The sequence below is a fragment of the Colletotrichum jinshuiense genome, chromosome 4 (genome assembly GCF_051148585.1).
Source record: "Colletotrichum jinshuiense chromosome 4, complete sequence".
Lineage (NCBI taxonomy): Eukaryota > Fungi > Ascomycota > Sordariomycetes > Glomerellales > Glomerellaceae > Colletotrichum > Colletotrichum jinshuiense.
Genome location: NC_139311.1, coordinates 2,976,740 through 2,990,576, shown reverse-complemented (window position 1 = coordinate 2,990,576; position 13,837 = coordinate 2,976,740). Strand labels below are relative to the sequence as shown.

Here is a 13,837-nt window from a genome sequence, read left to right as displayed (position 1 = left end):
GAGACAATTATTCGTCATGCAGGAGGAAAGTTTAGTGGAAGTAGTAGGTCTCATCAGGCGTGCGGCCGCGGATGAACTGCGGCTCGGTACCGCGGACGTAGATGTCCTCGTAAAGGATCTGGGGAGTGGTGTCGGGGACGGCCATGGCCTCAGCAGCGGCAACCTCCTCGTTGACGAAGCTGCGGGCCTCCTTGTCAATGGTCTTGAGCTCGTCCTCGGTGACGACCTCCCAGTCAATGATCTTCTGCTTGAGGCCGGCAATGGGGTCGTTGGTGGAACGCATGCGCTGGATCTCCTCACGGGTACGGTAGGTGGTACCGGGGTCGGACATGGAGTGACCACCATACCGGTAGGTGACGTACTCAAGGACGAGGGGTCCATTCTCGGCGACGGCGTAGTCCTTTCCGTACTTGACGGCGGCCTTGACGGCGAGGACGTCCATGCCGTTGACCTTCAGACCAGGGATGTACTGACCGCGCTTGTAGTAGTCCGTAAGGGCAGACGAGCGGGCGGCAGCAGTACCCATACCGTACTTGTTGTCTAGCAAAAAGATTAGTTGGGCATGTCCAGCGAGTTTTTAGTTTCCAGTCTTAAGAGATGGGAACCTACTCTCGCATCCGAAGAGGGCGGGCAAGTTCCAGAGCTTAGCCATGTTGAAGGCCTCGAAGACCTGGCCCTGGTTGCTGGCACCGTCACCGTACAGGATGACGGAGGCGTTCTTGCGGCCGGTGTACTTGTGGGCAAAGGCAAGACCGGCGCCGACGGGCACCTGTGCACCGACGATACCGTTACCACCGTAGAAACCCTTGGTGAACATGTGCATGGAGCCTCCCTTGCCGTATGCGATACCCTCGCGGCGGCCGAGAAGTTCTCCGATAATGGAGCGGACAGTGCCACCGCGCATGTAGGCGAAACCGTGGCAGCGGTAGGCAGTGATCAAGTCGTCCTCGCGAGTGAGGGCGTGCTCAATACCGACAGCAACAGCCTCCTGGCCAGTAGACAAGTGGCAGAAACCACGAATCTTCTTCTCCTTGTACAATCGATCGGCGGCCATCTCCAATTGTCTGCACATATGGTGAGCTGTTAAGTCCAAGAAAGGTGAGGACAGCCGGAAAAAAAGAATTCGCCGCACCTGACAACAACCATGTCTTGGTACATCTGCTTCAACTCCTTCTTGGTCACCTCGAGGGTGTAAGGCGGGGGGTCGAGCTGGTACGTCTCGAAGCTCTCATCGCTCAGGGTGATCTGGAAAGGCTCCTCGTCGGACTACAAAGGCACAGCTCGTTAGCAATGTGCAATTGAAAACGCCCATTCATCCGAAGGGGTGTTGATATCGCAATAGCTTCGACGGATTTAACCGCGTGAAAAGAGCGCAAACTGACCTGCGGGACTCCCTTTTCCAGAGTTGCCGATGCAGCGTTGGTAGTGACGGATCGGGACGCAGCAACGAAAGAGACGGGGGCGCGAGTGCGCAGAGGCACCGCTCGGTTTAACCTGATCGCGCGGGAGAACATCGTGGGGGTTGGGATGATGGAGCCTCCGGTCGATGAGGATGAGAAGGGATCGGGGGAAGGAGGGTGATAACAAATTATTTGGTCGCTGGAGCTCCGAAAAATCGCGGCGTTGGTTGGGAAGGGAGCTGCTGCTTGTTGAAAACTACTAGTCTAAAATGGGCTAGCGCATTGACACGTGACCCTGCCTCAACGGGAATTGCGAAGTGTGCACCGAAGCACCGAAGCACCCAAACACCCTCGACGTGCAGTGACTTTTGGTGGGCCCGGCTTCCAACGGTCGGTCCTTTTCTCGCTCATGGACCCCCCCAATAAGTTCCGTTCAGTGGAACACTGAAGCGGCCTTCGGAGATAGACAGCGAATTGAGCAAATATTTCCAGCCTATCGCCGCAAACATTCAACCCCAATCGGAGCAATAAGGGTCCCTGTGCTTAGGGGACGCTTTGATCGAGGCAATGGGGGGCAACCCGACTTCGCAGTAGCTTCTACGCGTTGTTCTCTGATAGTGAACCTCGCCCCAACACACGCTATATGCCGTGTGTTTATCAGTCTTGTCACACATGCGGGATTCGAACCGACCTTGTCAGTGACACTCATTTCTGAGGTGGTATATATAGCTCTACTATACGCTACCACGGGGTATATTAAGAAGCGGCCGCGCCGGCCACATGCACTTAGCTGAGCAACGTTTGCGCCCTGAAGTCGTGATCCCCCCATTTGTCCTGCCGTTTAAACCCTCGAAACGAATTTCCCAATGCTATCAAATCCATGCTGGCCCTCTTTTCAAATACATGCAATGCTTCCTGACCAACTCCAAACGACGACGCCCTTCTTTGTCTTGATGGACCCCGGTCTATGCTCAGAAGCGTTTCAATAAGTATGCCATGACAAGCTGCCATGGCCTCGTCAACTTGTCTGGTGCACGAGGCGCCTGATTGTTGCTCTGGTAGCAACCAACCTCCGTAATAAATAAATAGAATGCCCCTGATGTCTGTTGCAGTGCGATATTCATCGCGAATCAGAAACATCGGCTTCTAAACGCGTTGCCTTTTGGAAAGTGCAATCCGTCTAGTCGTCGTGGAAAAAAGTCTTGTTGCCGCCCTGAAGCGGGGCCGTAGATGGTCCGGCGTCCCTCATATCAACATCCTGGCTTCCTGCAACTTCTCGGCTAGGACCAGCCACAGTCGGCTGCGAAGGTCTGAAGTCAAGCTGCATGGCACTCATAGGCCGATTGGGCGTCTCCTGCAAAACTCGTTGTTGAAGAGAAAGGGGACGGTCGTACAGAACCTCCTCGGGAGGAGAAAATGACCAGACCTGAGGGAACTTGTCAGTACTGATGAGTTGTGTCAGTGAGCCACGGGACACCTCTTACCTCCATCACCGTACGGTTCTGCCGCAAGGCCAGCGCGACACACTTCTCATCTTCAAATGCCACTCTCCAGACAGCCTCTCCTTGGGCGATAAGCTCACGAACCAAATGACCTGTCTTCAAGTCCCAAATCTTGACTCTGCCGTCACTTCCACCGCTGACGACTCGTGTATCATCGAATTGCAAGCTGGTCACGCTGTTATCGTGTGCGGCGAGGCGATGAATAGGGCACATCTTTTCTAATGACCAGACGCGTACCGAACCATCGGAGCCGCCAGTTACAAGAGTGTCCCCGCGCATTTGCAGCTGTCCAACAAGGGACGTGTGGCCTTGCAGAATGGCCAAGCACTCACTGGGTAAGATTAGCATATTGGTTACATTAAGCATTGCGTGCACAAGGGGTACATACGCTGTTCTGGGGTCCCAAATTCGGACGTTGGTGTCCAAGCTGCCTGTCACCACTCTCTTACCATCGAAGGCAATAGCGTAAATTTGGCTGAAGTGACCTTGGAGCGTCTGGATGCACCTGCCCTCAGATATGCTCCAAACTTTAGCCATGGTGTCGTAGCTGCCGGAGACAACAATGTCTCCCTTGATCTCGAGACAACGGACGCTGGCACCGTGGCCGACGAGAACATTTCTGCACAAACCGGTCCGGATATCCCATACTCGGAGCGTCGTATCGCGCGAGCCCGATATCGCCGTGTTTGCATCTGACATTTTTAAGCAGCGAACAGTCGATGTGTGGCCTCGAAGGGTGTGTAAACAAGCACTGTGAATGTCAGTTGGGCCGGAGCCACTCATCACCAGGATCCGTGACTTACCCTGTGGCAAGATTCCAGACTCGCACATCGCGATCGCATCCTCCGCTGACCAGGATGTCGTCCCAAGGTACCATCGCCCATACGCCCATCACATGGCCCTGCAAGGTACGCTGTGCGTTGCCCTTGGTATCGAAGACATGGATCTTGGCATTATCAAGAGCCACGATGATGTACTTGGGCGTCAGGTGCAGGCTCGTAACTACACCTCCTTCTTGGGTGATGTTCCTCGTGGTGCTGGTACCACCGGATCTCCAGGCCGCTTCCACAAGATACCGTTGCTTGAAGTGTGACTTGTAAGATCTCATCTTGGGCCGCACAGTGCCGGAACCATCGAGGCTGCGTGAACCCGAGGCGTGAGCAGTCATGGGCAAAGCACCTGGGAAACTACTGCTGGCGTAGTCGTTGTCTCCCCACAAGGGTTGAGCACCAGGTCGCGAACCACTTCCCATCGGCGCAGAGACTTCCGAAAGACGCCTACCGTAATCGTGCTTAACACAAAGGTTCTTCCATGTCATATCATCACTCAGCAGATCCCGCCACCTCCTTGATACCTGCGAGGCACGAGCTAGGACTTTGGGGTCGTCGATAAAAGAGAGAATCTAGAGCAGAGCGAGTCAGTTGGGGCTTCTTAGCACATCCAAGGCGTTCTTACGCGTAAACACAGCTCATCCGGAAGACTTGTAAAGGGATCCTTCTTGAGCAGAGGACTGACGAACTGATGAACAAAGCTCAGCTGTTGGCTTGTGCAAAGGTTCAGGAGATCGGCAAGAAGGCGAGTCCGATGTGGACCACCAGAGTTCTTGAAGTGATGGCGCACTTTGGCCAGGAAGAAGTCCTCATCGTCAGCAGCATCGCTCCAATCGAGCTGATGGTGCGATGGCCCTGGAGAGGCTGCTGGTGTGGGCGGGGGAGGGGGCGAGCCGGTCAACTGCTGGTCGAAGTCTGCAGCAGGTGTGGTCATACTGGGTGTTGGCGGACCTCGCATGTGGCCCGGTCGCTGAGGCATCTTCTCAAGTCTACTACTGCTGGGCACTCCTCCGGTGTTGAGCGTCATGTCGTCGCTGAGCATGCTCCCCCTTCTTTCTGAGAAACTTAATGGCCTGTTGTTGTAGCCAGCCATGGCAAGTCGCGATGTGAGACGTTTGTGGTTGGACGGCGTCGAAGCCGTGGATTCGCACGGATAAAGGGTCGTAGGGGTGGCAAGTCACCGGTAGTTGGGATGCGGTAGGATGGCGGTTGTGATATCGGGGTCGTTTCGGAATACGAAGTCGCTACCAGGCGTTCATTAAACGAGTAATATCAGCAGTCGCTTGTTGAGTAGTTCGATTGTCACGAAAGAAGCGCAAGGGCGAAGGAAATTGGCGGCGGGCTTGATGTATCGACGATGTGGTGTGCGTGAAGGCTATAGTGCAGGGCCGTACGAGGTGCCGGGGAACAAAATCGTCGCACTCGGGGGAGCGGTCGTTAAGGCTCGAGTGACCCGGCCGGTGACGGTGAATCGGGCGAAGAGAGAAGGCAAGGGCTATGAATGCGCGTTTGCCAAATCGAGTGATAGGACGCGGTGGTGGGGGGAGAAGCGACGCTGTCGTCTGAATAACCGCAAGCCGGTTTGTTCCTGGTCGGAACGTGGAGGAAGAGTGAAGGAGTGTCTGGCGGTGGAATACTGTGTACTGCGTACTGCGTATGGGGCCAGCGGGAGACGGGAAGCTTAACAATCGGAGGTGACAAGCGGAAAGCGTGGGTCGTTGGGCCTTGTCGTGTGGAATGCACAGGGCGAATCAATAAAAAGTGGATTGTTCGGCGGTATTGGCAGAGTTGCTGATTGACGCCTGAATGCTTTACACCTCCCTGCGAGAGAATGTCTCTTGTTCGTCGTTGTCGCCAAAGGGCAGCAGGAGGAGAGGAAGGGGAGGGAGGGGGATGGGATTGGGAGTAGTCCAGCCTCAGAGAGTGTTGGCTGGAATTGGGGATTTGGAGGAGGGAAGAAGGAGATGAGATAGGCCAGGGCGGGTGAGGTAAGGAATGGGTGCTCTCTCGCTCTCAGGTGGGTGTGCTTAGGTCTTGAGTAGGGGGCCAGGGAAGGAGAGGGACCAAGACCAAGGCCAGTGAGAGAGAAGTGGAGGTTAAGGAAGTCAAGGCTCGAGGCGCAAAGCCAAGGCACGGTACAGCGGTACCTGGGAAACCAAAGCAGAGGCGGAGGCGGAGGCGGAGCGGTGGGCGGCCCTTGTTCTTTGGGGGAGAGGAGAGTGTGCAGCGAGGACGGGAAGGGAAAGGGGGGACAAAACGAGAGGACTAAGAAAGGACGCGCCGAAGCAAGCCTGGGCTCAAGGCGATGTGAAGTGGGTGTGTGTGCCTTTCGGAGGAAGGGGGGAAGGGGACTGGGGAGTGCCACACAGGCCACAGTGCATTCGTCTTTCTTTGTGTTGGAGGGAATGAGAGGGGGTGGAGGCGACGGGAGGCGAAGAATGGAAGGAGCATTGGAAGAAAGAGCCGATGACAGAGACATTATCTTACACAGTAGCGTACCCGAGTACTCCGTACCCCCCCAAGATACCTACCTACCTTGACGTAAGGGCAGGTAGGTCCCGATCCAAAGAATGGGTGCCCGCCAGCCCCAAGAGCAACAAGTCTTCCCACAGGTCCAGTAACGAAAGCCTCGCTGCAAAGAAGGCAGTCTCGAGTTGAAGCACACAAAGGATTTCATTGTCCTCACACCGCCTCATCCCCAGCAGCATCTCTACTCAGACTCTGGCTTAGGCTTATGATTCCCAAACAAAACAGAATTTTATTCTGGGTCTTCTCTAGCGCTGTTTCGTTCCTGCGACCCTCCACCATGGGCACTGACATCTGACACTTCAGCTGACCTGGTAATCCAAGGCGAGGTACTGTAGGACTATGCAAGACAATGCACCGCGGCAGACACTTTTCTGTTGCCGCCAGGTCTATTGAACCACGGATAATTGAAGCGCAAACTCTTGTTCAGCCAAGGGTCTTGCCGTTCAGTAGTACTGGGCAATGATTTCCTGGCAATGGGACGGAGCCAAGCACGGCCCGCAAACGGCCGGTCCCAGACCTCAAGACAAGCTGGCGCTGTTGCTGCCGGAGAGGGCAGAAGGACGTCAGCTACTACCGACTTCGTGTATGTCGTCAAACGGGCGACGTTTCCGTCTTGTCTGGATGCCGGCCAGCAAAATTCCAGTCGCGCTCCGAGGGACCAGTCAGCATATCCGGAGCATTGATACCGGTTGAATGCGGATGGTGTGTGTGAGCGAACATTGTCCGGGTCATTCATCAAAGTTGCCGTCCCGTCACATACATCCATCACCACTGGCTGCTGCAACAGAATGTCTCTGCTCCATGAGACTCGGCCACCCGCCCATGCTCATGCAAAGATCGTACGAACCGAGCCGAACGTAATAGAATCCTTCCATTCCCCAGCTCTTGGGTCAATTATCCCTTTCCTGATAATAAGTACGAACAGCCGGGGAGACGTCTCACATTCCTTTGTCTCGCTGCAAACAAGAAACCGCACATTTCTCCCAGGGGGCCTGCAGGGTCCGAGTTCGCGGCGCTTACAATGCACTAGTACACTTCGTTGACACCGTAGTGGGTATATGTGACGTCGATCGGTTCTTTCAAGCAAAGAAGGCGACCGAGTCTGGTCCCAGGGCCGGGGCGCCCACTAAACACTCCGGTGCTGGCCTGTACGTCCAGGTCCTACCACAGTATGGATACGTGTAGAGAGTCTGTGGAAATGGATGGAGACACCAAAGATGGCGCAATGGAGACCCCCCCGCTCGACTTTCCTCTCTCGACGACACGCTAGCCGAAGGGCATCGCCATGTCTGCGCCAAAATGGGACCCAACTGCATCTTTCCCCGGTCTTGGGAGGGGGCAGCCGCAGCCGTGCCTCTCGTCTCAGAACCCGGAAGTTTACAATTCCCATGCTGTCTGGGATTTCGTCTTTCAACGTCTTGCAAGAACATTTTATTGCCCAAACGCGTGGTCTCTTGCAACCATCGACCCTTGATGCAGTTGAGATCCCACAGACGCCATGCAGCATGGTGGCACCTGCTTTCAAGAATGGGGTTTGCAATACGGACACTTCACCACACTTGCTTGGGTTGCCGTTGTTATGCTTGGAAAAGTGGCTTCGAATCATACCCCACTGGTCGACGATACGACTACTGCACGGACGTCGCTATCTAAGCATTCGAATGGGAGCCCGTCTATTTGGCCAACTTCGCACAGGACGCTGTTGGCTCGCCAGCAGGCAACCCCGTTCATCCTCTAATAAAGCATTGCGTTTATTTTGGGTTCGCAGAATCCTGGTGAATGGTCGGATCTAGGACCAGTTCAGTGGGATGTCACGTCCCGAGCCACTAGTTGGAGGGAGTATCACCGGGTGGCATCATTGCTTACATACAATGCATGTCCTATGCCCAGGGACTGTAGCCACCTTGCGCAGATGAACAACCAACAACGCCGGAGTCGGCAGTTGCTCAATCATTCAGTCGATGTCGAACTTGAACAAACGTGGTCACGTCGGATTCGTATCGCAGATCTAGCACGCTAAGTTTGTGTGCCGGCCTCAGCTGAACCCACCGCAGTGACCAGTCAACCGTTGCTTTCCTCCCAAATTCCTTGAGATCCTTGTCATTCGAGATGCATCGTCTTGAATTTTGGGAGAAGCTGGGATACAAAGGGGGGGAGGGGCACGAAGACAATAACCAGGCCTGCATGCCGCCATTCTCGCGCTAGCCACTGCCAAAATCAGTGCAGCTCATCACACTGGCAAAGGGGTCCAACATGCCACAAAAAGGAACTCCCGTGGTCCAACGCGGCTGGCTCCGTATTACGCTGCGCGGTCTCGTCTGCTCAGCTCCCTTAAGGGCTCTCCCACTTGCGACACTGGAGGCTTGGGTGCCTCAGACTTGCCCCAGTGATACGACACAGGGGGTGTGAATTCGGCCCCCGCTCAGACCTGTCTGGGCCAACCATCCAAAACCCCCATCCTCCTCCTGGTCCTCTCAAAACTACGGCTGTCCAATATTGGAGGAAGGACAATGCCAATGTATGCATGGGATGATCTGTGTCTGAAGAAAATGCGACATATGCATGCCTTCTTGCCAATTTAGCCGGCCTTTCACAGTGCTGCAATTCCAGAACCTGGCCCTGTAGATCTATCCTCGATCGTCGTACAGGCATGAAGCGGCTACCATGGAATATATCACCCATGCGAGAGACAAACGAGCCAAGCACATATGCCTCCTTTTTGCACTCTCTGGGCAACTAGCAACATTGAGTTTTATGTTCTGGTTTTCAGAGAAGGCTCACCACGTTTGCAAGCATTCTGCAATACCTCTTCGCCATCGTCCCTTGCAAGAAGCGCTACGAGCGCCTCTCTGGGGCCAAGGTCATCTCGCCGACAGGGTGAGTAATTTTTTTCCCCCATGATCGGATTGGATTGGCGAATTTGCCGCTCTAACTCAGGCTCACTTCGGTGTGGGCTTCGAGTTCCTCGAGTAGATGACGGGTAGATGGGCTGAGTAACTCTATCGCATTCCTTTGGGCAGGGTTGCATCTCGTCACGTGACCTAGAAACCCCATCGGCAGCCTCTTTTGGATATTCTCCAACAGTAAGACCGCTCAGTTACACCATTGCTATTGTTCGTCATCGCTTTCCGGGTTTCCGCGATAGAATGACAATACAAACTTGAAAGCAGTCGTATTGTGCTTCTATCAGTCTCTGGCTGGCAGAGTGGCTGTGCCAGGCGACGTCGAGTACGACTCTAATAAGCTCATGACGGTTCCTGTTGAATGTCCCAATATGGAAAGTGGGACACAGTTAAATCTAGCACTGAATTGGAGGCGCCCAGGTACCCTGGCGCGTGTTCCATGTCAACCATCCGCACTCACCTACACTAGCCAGACACCTTGCCTTCCTTAGTCATTTTTTCCATCCATGGCACCTTACTTCCTCACTTTCTCACTTCCAACACCAAGCATCCTCCATCATGCATCATTTGTTTTCGCGTGCTTTGTTTCCTCTGCATTCGAATTCGGCGTAAATAAATGAACGCCATCGGCTTCTTTTTTCTTTCAACTGTCTACTACCGCTCACTTGCCAATACGGGCCGCAGGCCACGGCGATGCCAGTGATATAGCCTATCATCCGTAGTCTTGCAGATACACACTCGAGAACTCATGCGCCATGTGCGTCGTTCAAGTCGTTAGGTACCCCCTGGGCTTCAGCTTGGCTCTACCGTACCCCCGTGCTCCGTGTATCGCTACCCACGTGTCTACGTTGCTCGAGAGGTCATGCCGCAATGGACCCTGTGGCAGAAGCGCCAGCTCGTATAAGGTCTTGCACGAATTTAACCATGCAATGAACACCACAGCACGGACACCGGCTTTTCTCAATGGCAATGCGTACTGCGATTATATTGTGGCTAAAGAAGACATGGAAAGTCCCACCCCTGACTGGCCATGTAGACGATGAAGAGGGGTTTTCGGAGCCTAACAATGCTGAGCTGTGACCATGAACTTGAACCAAGGCTTTGCATCTGCTCGGTTTATAATAGTAAGGGCCTAAATATCCATCCTGGCGGAACAGTTGAGAGTCCGTTTTATAATACCCGGGTAGCCCCAGGTGCTGACGATGAGGCAGCGAGGTTCTTCTGCCAATCAATTCCACCCCGGCCTTCCAGCTTGTTATAAAGGCTCTCACGGTGACAGCTAACAACGACGACATTCATAGGGGTTATCGACTGCGACAACATCAACTCTTATGTAGCAAAATGAAAATCATTATTTGCGGGATCTGTGCCCTACTCGAGGAAACTGCGCATAAACCTCATCGGTCTTTCTTTATATTACAGCTCTCTGTTTGCAAAACGGGGGGAAGCCAACAGCCAATCCCTCGATTGTGACGTGCTGCACTCGCATGACTACATCGGCTCGAGGTATCATGATTACAATGACATACCATACATCCTGCAACCTCGGGAAGCCCTTTGGAAGAGCAACCGGCCGGGAAAATCGGGATCGACCCGAGCCTACACGGGCCGTGGCCCGACACCGTTGGTGCAGGACTCGACGTGACGCAGAAACGGCTATTTGGGCGGGCTGCGCCACGCTATGCACGCCTTTTGGCTTCACAGTCGAACGAAACAGGCTAGGATCAGCATTTCCAGAGGGGGGCGTTCAACCTCCTCATGCGGGAAACCTTACCGTCTGTCGTTTGATGGTGATTTATTCAACACCGCGGAAAGCTGATGGTCCCGCAAGTGTTGACAAGTGATGTCTATTCCCGGTGATGTATAAATAAATGTACGGTCCCCACCAACCACCCCCGGGGAAGAAAGAGTCCCTGTCTGTGTCTGCGGTCAAAAGAATTCGCAATTTAAATACTGATGATTAGCCATGCCTTCGGTGCAATTGAGATGGCTCTCGCATCACCGTCTAGGTGGTGCGAACGACCCCCGAGTTCATGCCCCCAGGCACTTCGGCGCACTCGACTCTAAGAACCTGGGCTCAAAGGCATTGTAAAAAAATAAGATAAAATAAAATAAGGGATTGAACGAGATAGGAAAAACAATTAATCAGCGACTCCTCCTCCTCCCTTCTAAGGATCAGTGAGACACGGCGCGGGTGCTCGTACGAAACTTGAAACGCCCCAGCCAGAAACCTAGACCTTTCTACGCTCGGTCGACAAGGGCTTCCTACATTAGCCCCCGGGGCTCGACCGGCCACTGCCGTCCATGCGCGCCGCCGCAGTCCTTTCAACGACGAGTACTAGTCACCCAACAGACCTAGGACAGCTTCCAGTCAGCTCTCGGCCGTCTCTCTGGCATGTGGAACATGACGCCATGGTGGAAAGCGCGATTGATATAGGAATACAGATTCTTAAAATACATCCATCTATACTTTTCATATCCAAAACAGAGCCAACTCCTAATAGTGGCAGTAGTAGTAGTACTAGTAGTAATCTATACAATCATCATCGTCGTGAGCCAGGGGGTACTCGATGTGAGCCTGAGCTCCAATTCTGCCGTACAAATGGCCCAAATATCATCCGCGGATTCCTGGTCCGAGACACAATCCACTCATCAACTGAACATCGTTCAGTGGTGATGTCCAAACTGCGTGAGGAGGGGCAAGAGCATGCCAGCAACAGTAGCAAAGGTGTCCCGCATTTGGGGCCGATGTTGCGCTTTTTGGGCGCCGCCTCCGTCCGAATAACCATTCATCCCGCCCTGCTCATGCTTCGGAGCGCCGCTGTCTTCCTGCATGGCGTGCATCGCGACAAAGCTTGTTGGACGTTAGTCAGAGGCACGCTCGACCTTTGGGTTGCCACTTTACTTACAGAAAAGTGCCTGCCGAGAACAGCAAGAGCATGCCGGTCCACCACTGACCCGATTCTCCCTCGAAATTGCCACCGCCCAGAATCCGAATTACCGCCCAGGTGCTTAGGGCGCCAAATGGAGCAGCAAGGCTGAAGACAATCAAATGCCCTCGCGCCGTCCGTTTGGTCAACCCTTGCTTGAGGAGCACTGATGTCAGGCCAAATGCCGCTGGAGCCTTGTGGACCATGATGGCGACAAATATAATCAGACCCAGCTTGGTGTTGGAGGTGGATGTCGACGCTCCCATGGCGATGCCGTCTGCTGCGGCGTGGATGACCAGCCCGATGGTGGTAGCAAGGCTTCGGGATTGCTTCGGCGGGGGTGCCAGATGGCCAAGGAAGCCTTCCGTCTCTTCATCGCCTGCGCTTGATGATCCTCCGAGGTTGTCCAAGCTCACATGGCGCATTTGCGGTTCGGAATCCATGCGGTCCGTTGCGTGGCGAGGCAGTCTGTCGATCAGGAACATGAGGACGAAGCCGAGAATCATAGAAAGGCCAATGTAAAACGTAGGCACATCGTGCTTGTCATCGTCGTGGTGCGGATCGGTGGCACCCGGAGCGGTGGTCGGGGGCCGATCATGGTCGTGGCCCTGTTCATCTGGCTCCTCTCGTCCCCGCAGCCTTCTACTTGCCTCGACATCGCGGCCAAGAGAACGAATCTCCTCCGCCACTCGTGCGGAAACAGCAGTGGTTGCTAGTTGGGGTATATCTTCGCCTGTCGCCCACCGAACATCTAATCTCGCTTGCTTGCCCACTGCATTCACTGAACTTCTCTTACTGTGCGAGTGCCCACCGGGTGTCGTAACCGCCTCAATACCTTCGGGTATAATTACAATCATCGATGTTCCAACCAAGATGCCGACGCCAATACTCGATATCAATCGGAGTTGCGACTGGGTGAGGGTTATGGCGAGTGGTAGTGAGCCGGCGAAGAATGACCTGGTCGTGGTTCATCGTCAGTATACGGACCGTTCGAGGATCGGGGCGGCCATTGCTTCCAAGGCGGAAGACTTGGTCTCGTCGCATGAGCACCTACGCAAGGGCCATTACAGTCTATTGCCGTTATCTCTCGTTAGCCTTTTCCATCATGCATATAGAGAGCTTCACCATCTCGCTGGAGCTAAGATAACGCAAAGCAAGGTAGGGTACGTACGCTCAGCAAGAGCAGCAAAAGTAGCCCTCCCATTTTGAGGATAGAGACCGGCGATCGATCGGTGCGGCGCTTGCGAGGGCGTTGGGGAGAGGTTGTCGAGAGCGTAGGATCACGCCAGCATGTCGTTACAGGAGTCGACGAGAAGGCCCTGCGCAAGGGTGAAACAAAAGTCGAGCTCTTGACTGCTTTTTCCCCTTCTTAATTTTGAACTTGGGTGCACAGGGAGGACCGTCGAGGTTGATTGGGAGCTGAGCTGACTGGCTCTCAAGGTGCATCGGGCGCAGACCATTGGCCATTGGTATCCCCCTTCTGGCCTTGTCAACCCATGTCGCAATGCCCAGTGGGTCCTTCCCGTTGCTGCTGCGTGGCCGCTGGAGCCGGCCATAAGCTAACGAAAATAGCGCCCCGAAACCAGACGAAATGCCCCCACACGGGCCCTGTTAAATGCATGAACCGCTGCAGCGGGGCCAATTAATCGCGTCTCGTCGCGAATCGTTTGTACTGCGCGTCACCCCAAGGCTGATTGATCGCAAAAAAGAAGCTGTGGTCAACCTGCATTTTTGACCTTGACA

At 54.3% G+C, this 13,837-nt stretch overlaps 3 protein-coding genes across 3 annotated transcripts; all 3 read right to left on the bottom strand.

The window, feature by feature from the left end:
* Positions 1-31: 31 nt before the first annotated feature.
* Positions 32-1,514, bottom strand: EsH8_IV_000740 (uncharacterized protein; the record flags this gene model as incomplete). The annotated part of the gene is made up of 4 exons (XM_083265630.1): positions 32-540; positions 610-1,064; positions 1,133-1,266; positions 1,383-1,514. The coding sequence occupies 4 exons, from the start codon at positions 1,512-1,514 to the stop codon at positions 32-34; spliced, it is 1,230 nt and encodes a 409-aa protein (XP_083124525.1).
* A 1,066-nt stretch (positions 1,515-2,580) lies between these two features.
* Positions 2,581-4,825, bottom strand: EsH8_IV_000739 (F-box/WD repeat-containing protein; the record flags this gene model as incomplete). The annotated part of the gene is made up of 5 exons (XM_083265629.1): positions 2,581-2,826; positions 2,885-3,233; positions 3,291-3,653; positions 3,706-4,304; positions 4,358-4,825. The coding sequence occupies 5 exons, from the start codon at positions 4,823-4,825 to the stop codon at positions 2,581-2,583; spliced, it is 2,025 nt and encodes a 674-aa protein (XP_083124524.1).
* Positions 4,826-11,831: 7,006 nt separating this feature from the next.
* On the bottom strand, positions 11,832-13,298 carry EsH8_IV_000738 (Mn(2+) transporter ATX2; the record flags this gene model as incomplete). Its single annotated transcript, XM_083265628.1, has 4 exons — positions 11,832-12,018; positions 12,074-13,051; positions 13,149-13,165; positions 13,266-13,298. The coding sequence occupies 4 exons, from the start codon at positions 13,296-13,298 to the stop codon at positions 11,832-11,834; spliced, it is 1,215 nt and encodes a 404-aa protein (XP_083124523.1).
* Between the last annotated feature and the right edge of the window lie 539 nt (positions 13,299-13,837).